This window comes from Eufriesea mexicana, unplaced genomic scaffold, assembly GCF_001483705.2.
Source record: "Eufriesea mexicana isolate 0111107269 unplaced genomic scaffold, ASM148370v2 scaffold382, whole genome shotgun sequence".
Taxonomy (NCBI): Eukaryota; Metazoa; Arthropoda; class Insecta; order Hymenoptera; family Apidae; genus Eufriesea; species Eufriesea mexicana.
Genome location: NW_016908540.1, coordinates 805547 through 812507, shown reverse-complemented (window position 1 = coordinate 812507; position 6961 = coordinate 805547). Strand labels below are relative to the sequence as shown.

The window sequence follows — 6961 nt, the reverse complement described above, 5'->3', positions numbered from 1 at the left end:
TTTTAAATTGTTTCCCTGCGTTTTAACTTTTTTCCCTTTCCTCTTTTCATTTCGTTTGGACTCTTTTCGGTAGATGCTGTTACTTATTACTTTTATTTATTTATTTATTTATTTATTCTTTTGTTTGGGTTATTTTTGTTCTACGAGGTTTCGATGGTTGTTGTTTTTATTTTCAGACGAAATTGACGAAGGTTTTCTTGAACAGTTGGACGGTTTTGTTTTAAATTTTGGAATTGAAACGTGCCTCGTGTTACAAGCTGGGTACACGTGTACATATAAATTGGGCTCTTCGAGTGTTTCGTGTTACGGAATGAATATTCTAAATGCTCGTATCGTAGCTTGTTAATTAACGAATTTACTGGAATGGGATATACGGTTGATATCGCATATGCTGTAATTATTTTTGTTTTCTTTTTAATTATAATTTATTTCGTGTTAGCCCTGTTGAGGATTTTTACTCTTTTCGTATTAAGTGTCTGTTTCCCTTTTAATTTATGGGTGCTTATTATTGTGAGGATATTTTTCGCTTTACACATCCTTTACTAGCTTTCGAGATTGTAAAGCGGAGTTATGAAGGAAGAAGACAATGATAATTCATGCAAATATAAATCAGTCGGAATCAACTGCGAAAAAGATTTATAAAATTTTTAATAACTTGATGAGAAAATAATACGTATATATCACAATGCCATTTCAAATTTCTTATTTAACCCCTTGCACTACGCTGAAACTCGGAAAAAGCCGTGCCAAACCCGTGTGCCTCAATAGTCGGGGAGATTAAGACCACGAGTCAGACTCGAGATATTCATGTTTGGCCTGAATATCAATAACGAGTCAGACTCGTGATATTCATGTTTAGCCTGAATATCGATAACGAGTCAGACTCGTGATATCCACGTTTAGCATGAAATTAAACAACGAGCCTGACTCGTGATATTTAAGTTTGGCCTACAATTTTCATCACGAGTAAGACTCGTGAAAATAGTGCAAGGGGTTAAATATCTAGTACTTAATAAAAATTAAATAAAAAGCGATATCCAATTTTCTTTTATTCTAATAACATAAAATATCGATTTTCCTGTCTTCAATATCACAGTTAATTTAACAGAAATCAAGTGTCATTACCAAAATAATTTTCCCCTGCTTATTAAATAATAATTGAATTATAAATAATGGTATTGTTCATTTAAATAATCACTTTTCGTAATATTCTAAATATCAATGTACCCCTCTTTCTATGAACATGATACGAATCACAAATATCGTAAAATCGTGACCGATTAACTCCGCTGATCGCATAATCGTCTCTATACCTTATCACGAGCATGTCTATGTGACAAATTAGCCAGCAAATTACAATCACGACTCACTTAACCGTGCAATCTACGTTCCGCTTCAGCTACGCCCCATCGTGAAACGACGTTTTCCCGCGTCGGCGAAAAGTAATTCGCGCAATTTGTTAACAAGAAGTTGCAATAACGTCCCATTACGACGGCTCGAAACGTACAAATGGGGACCGTTCTCTCTTTTCTCTCATCGAGCGCAACGTCGAAACGCGAATAAGAACGCGAATTTTCCTCTTATTACGTTATCCAACGAACGAAACCTTCGTGGTATACAGCCCTATCTCGTTGCACCGGCGCAAAAAGGAAACGACAGTGAAATACGACGTTTGATATCCAGCCCGAACCGAATGCACCGGCAGCTAATTTAATTAAATAATAACAAAGGAACAACTTCAATCTCGAGCCAGTTCTAAATTATCCCGTGTTTTTCGAGTTCCCTCGCGCCCGGCAGCAGGCTCCCTTTGGGACACGCGGTAATTTTAAGGTCTGTGAAATATTAAGGAAACGAAGACGAAGACACTCGCTGGCTGGTTTGCACGTGGGGAATTCAGCAATAAGTCGGCCAACTTAATTACATTATCGGGTTATTTTCTTCATAGTCATTTTGCTTATGATATTGCTTAATTTTGAAACTCGTGGTTCGTCGTGTGGAGATTGCTATGAGAAATAATTCCTTCAGAATATTAACCCTTTGTGCACGACGATTTTTTGGCTAAACAAGGGTATGAGTTGAAAAATTTCCTGTTATAAAGCTGATGATATTTTATGAACAATAAGTAAGAAATCATATAATCATTAATACGTAGAATTATTTAATTTCGATACCTCGCATACTATTACTATCAAATTTATTATTTTAAATTTAATATATTAATTGATATCGGACTTCGAAATTTTATCAAATGGCGACTGAAGAGCGCCTCTCGAGTGCAAAGGGTTAACGTTAAGTCCAGCGAGAATCTATACGCGATTTTTAAATAAAAATTATATTTTTGCAATTCTCTATTTGTACATAGATTCTCTCTATATTAACTTTAACGAGTCTTGCGTGAAGTTGAGTAATTTTATGATAATACCTCGTTAAATACATCGAAAATTTATGTACAGTAGTCAAATGGCAGGTTTTAAATTATAAACTATATTTTCATTTAAAATATTCTGTTGTAATTCTGTTGTAACTCCAATATTATATTAACAGAATTGTAATTTTAAATAATTTTTAATTATAAAATAAACTGACAATATTAAACAGATCTAACAGTAATTATATTATATTTTATTTCCATTTTATTTTCATCAGTTTCGAATATAATTCTGAACACTAGCCCCTCGACTGAACAATTTATAGCTCCCAAGGACCCTGAGAGCGTAAATTAATTTTACTCCGAGAAAACAATTTCCTAAGAAGAATTTTTTATTTTTTAAAGTGAAAGGTCTTCGTTGACATTTCGAGCTTTTGCAACGAAGACTCCGAAGCTATGTATAAATTATGCATTAACAACTATGCATAGGATATTTCCAAACCTAGTTGCTAGTCTCTCGGCACATGATGCAACTAATTGCAATAAAATATTATCGCTGAGTAAGGCGTATTTGCCGAAGGAGCATCGCGAAATTTATGAAGCATTACGGAATACGGTTATGGTTGACCAAGTTAAGCGGCAGCTGTATAGATCCATGAAACTTGCAGAATAATTTCTTTCTTACGATGTGCTCTACCTGGACGTGCATTAAACCGCGTTTAAAAATCACTATAAAAAATGCGAATTTGCAATCAGTTAACTTTGCGTCTATAATTAAACAAGCTCCCATTATCTCGATGCTCCTCGAATGACATCTTCATATTTTTCGAAAAGCGAGAAATATGGTCGAGGAGGTCGCGATGTAGAAGAAGTTGGAATTACGACAGGGTTAAGAAAGATGCATGGCATGTAGACAATTTCAACTCACCATGGATCACGCGGGTCAGGTAGTGTTCTATGAACGGAAATCAAGTCGCTGACATACTGATTGAACGCGTTGTTTAGCCATCCGTCGTCCACGAGCTTTTTCATTTCGGCAGTCAAATTTGTTGGCAGGATCACGGGCCTTCCCATCTCACCAGGCGCGCTCGAGTCCTGCTCGCGAGGTGCAACGAGCACACCGCCACCTGGAAAACAGAGAAATGAGAAAATAAATTTCTGGTTTGTATCAGATTTAAGCTAATTTTTTGGTGGAAGTTAGACTTTCTTCTGGGAAGCAGAGAAAACGTGAAAATAAATTTCTGAGTAATTTCTGAGTTTGAGTTAGATTTGGGCTAATTATTTTGAAGAGAGTTTACTTTCCGCTGGGAAGCAGAGAAAATGTGAAAATAAATTTCTGGTTTGGGTTAGATTTGAGCTAATTTTCTTGAAGAGAGTTTACTTTCTTCCGGGAAGCAGGGAAAACGTGGAAATAAATTTTTTGGTTTGGGCTAGTGTTTTCAGAAGATAAACTTCTTTCTGAGAAGCAGAGAAAGCATAAAAATAAATGTTTGGCTTGGGTAAAGTTTTCGTTTCAAAAACAGAGAATACGTGAAAATAAATTTTTGGTTTGGGTTAGATTTGGATTAATTTTCTTTCATGGAGGGGGTTAGACTTTCTTCTGGAAAGCAGGGAAAACGAGAAAATAAATTTTTTGGTACGAGTTAGCTTTTCAGAGATAGATTTTTCACTGAGAAGAAGAGAAAACAAAAAAATAAATCTTTGGCTTGGGTAAAGTTTTTGGTTGAAAAGCAGAGAATATGTGAAAATGAATTTTTGGTTTGGGTTAGATTTGGGTTCATTTTGTTGCAGGGAGTTATTCTTTCTTCTGGGAGGTAGAGAAAATATGAAAATAAATTTGTTGGTTTGCGTTAGTTTTCTGGAGGGACAGACTATTTTCTGGGGATAAGAGAAAACATAAATATAAATTTTTGGTTTCAGTTAGGTTTTTCTCTGGAAGGCATAGAAAAGAAGAAAATAAATTTTGGGTGAACGATTTTTTAACTATGGTAACTATCAACTTTTGTATTAAGTATACCGTGTTTTTTTATGTATGAGAATTTAATATTTCGTGGTGGAATGGTGTGATATATATAATATAATATTATATAAAATGTATTTTTGGGATATTTCACAATTTCTTATTTACAATGTGTTATTATGCATTGTTGTTTCAATCTATTATTTTTGTTACCTACATTTTGTGTTTATAGAAATAACTGACTCTAAAATTAAGAAATTTTGATTAAATTCTAAAATAAATATTTTTAGAAAAAATTTCCAAGTACAATTCATATTAATCTCGAATAGAACAAACTATAAAATTAATAAAGCGTACTCCCTGAAAGCATAACAGAGAAAGTTTAGTCTTTATAATTTTTGAATTAATACTGCTTTATTCTGTGCGGCTAGTCTGCGAAGTTGTAAAACCAGCTCTTGCAGATTCGTACTCTAAATGAGAATAATAACTCTGCGAGTAGTAATAATTCTGAAACCAGTCTGTAGCTCATTAACAAGACAAATTGATTCGTCCATTTCAGGCGGTACTCTCAGCATGAAATTTGTACCTTGTGAAACACCGGTATGGAAAATGGGTTACTATTCGATTACCACGAGATTAGAATGTATGTAACGTATAATAACATCAACGTAAATTATCTGAATACAAATTCTTATCTTGTTAGGAATAAAAAATTAAATGTCATTAATTATAATAATACTACTAACTACATTATTAAATTAAATATTATTAACTACATCAAGAACATCAATTATAAATCCAATTACTATTACAATACAGAAAAGTTATCCTATCATACAACAAAATCATTGATTTGCAATACCTGCCTAAATGTATTCTACATGTACAAATAATGATTAAAGTGTCAGGGTAAAAATATCAGAATTCAAATCAATATTAACCCTTTGCACTTGAAACGCGCCTCTCGGTTACCATTTAATCAGATTCTAAAAATGGATGTTAATTAATATATCAAATTTGCAATTACCCAACGATGCGTGGAATACTGTAAAATAAAATAATTCTGCGTATTAAATTACAATACGATTTCTCATTTACAGTTTTAAAAATATCGTCGACCTTATGGCAAAAAGTCTTCGAATTAATATTTTCCTGTAACGAAAAAATCGCTGAGTGCAAAAGGTTATAAATATCGTCGACCTTATGGCAGAAAGTCTTCGAATTACTATTTTCCTGTAACGAAAAAATCGCTGAGTGCATTATAATACTATATCGTCAGTGGGTCGATCTTGCTTGATGACGATTAGTGAAGAATGGATCTTTGAAAAGATTGTGCTTGACTTCGAACAGTAAGTGAACTATGTCGTTATTTTAATATCGTGTGTTTTTATATACCGCGTGCTACCAGGTCTAACATTTATATGGACCCTTGATAGGGCTATATATTTTACTATTGGATGGAGTTTTCGAATATTTAGGTGCAAGGATTGGGATTACAAATGGAAACGGGAACTGAATTATTATAATACAGAATTATCGTAATTCTCCAGGTACTTGGCGTATATAATAACCAAGCGTCATGATATCGTGTTTTACCTGGGGCACAGAGTCAGCAATATGGAATTTCCTAATGACTAATAATACCCCTAAAATGGTATTTCAAAGATTAACAAATTCAAAGAATACCTCCTTTAAATATAATTCAAAAATATTCCGCAAAAATTTCACAATTTATGATACAGATATTAAAACTCCGAGGATTTTCGAAAAGAATATACTTTCGAAATTTTAAGCGAATTTCTTTATTCAGTATATTATAGTTAACGTCTCCTTTCGTATTTTTAAGTTTAATTAATTATTGTTGAGAAAATAATATCGGTAACGGAATATTGTATTGACATATTGAATATTCTAAATTGAAAAATTAATTTATTGCAATTAAATATTTCCTCAAAAATAATTAATTAAACTTATAAATGCTTTAATTCCGCAGAATTACATATTTATAATAATTCTAAAAACAAGCCTCGAGTCTCGTGAATATTCCAAAACTCAAAGCTAAAAAATTCCATGGCCCCTATATCCACACCGATCAACCCCCCTGAAGAAAATAACACGAAGTCAGTACCTATTGATACTTACACCACCACTTATCTCCCTCAACCGCCGATTCCCTGACGAAATCATCCCCCGGAATCCAATTTCGCGTTCGCGAGAGAACACACGGCAAACGAACGAAACACAAACGAGGCGAAAGGGTGGTCGATGCAGAAACGGCGGTGGAAAACGGAAGACGGCGCGAATTGAATTCTCAGAACGTATCCGGCCCGAGTCTGTCCCCTTTCTGAGAGCTTTCGCTCGCGCGGGCTCCACTTTTATTTTTCCCGGCGTCATATTGGCGCCGGGCACAGACAAAATGGCGCGAACGCGCCCTCGAGTTCGCCCAGTTTTCTCGCCGTCTTGCCCTCGTCTCGGAAATAATTTCATCCCGGTCGAGCGAGCGGGACCCCGGTGTGCGCGATGCGGCAATAAAGAGCACGACAAATTGCTTTAGAGCGGCGAACAGGCCGCTGCGAACTTCGCCGCGGCGAAACTACCCTCGTGCATCAACTCGCCTACCCCCGGCACACTCT

General features: G+C 34.9%; 1 protein-coding gene across 2 annotated transcripts in view; it reads right to left on the bottom strand.

Moving 5' to 3' along the window:
* Pgant9 (polypeptide N-acetylgalactosaminyltransferase 9) overlaps positions 1–6961 on the bottom strand; it is a 607825-nt gene that overhangs the window by 148163 nt on the left and 452701 nt on the right. For both annotated transcript variants that reach the window (XM_017896748.1, XM_017896749.1), the window contains exon 6: positions 3297–3495. In XM_017896748.1, coding sequence (XP_017752237.1) covers positions 3297–3495 — 199 coding nt within the window. The remainder of the gene's footprint in view (positions 1–3296; positions 3496–6961) is intronic.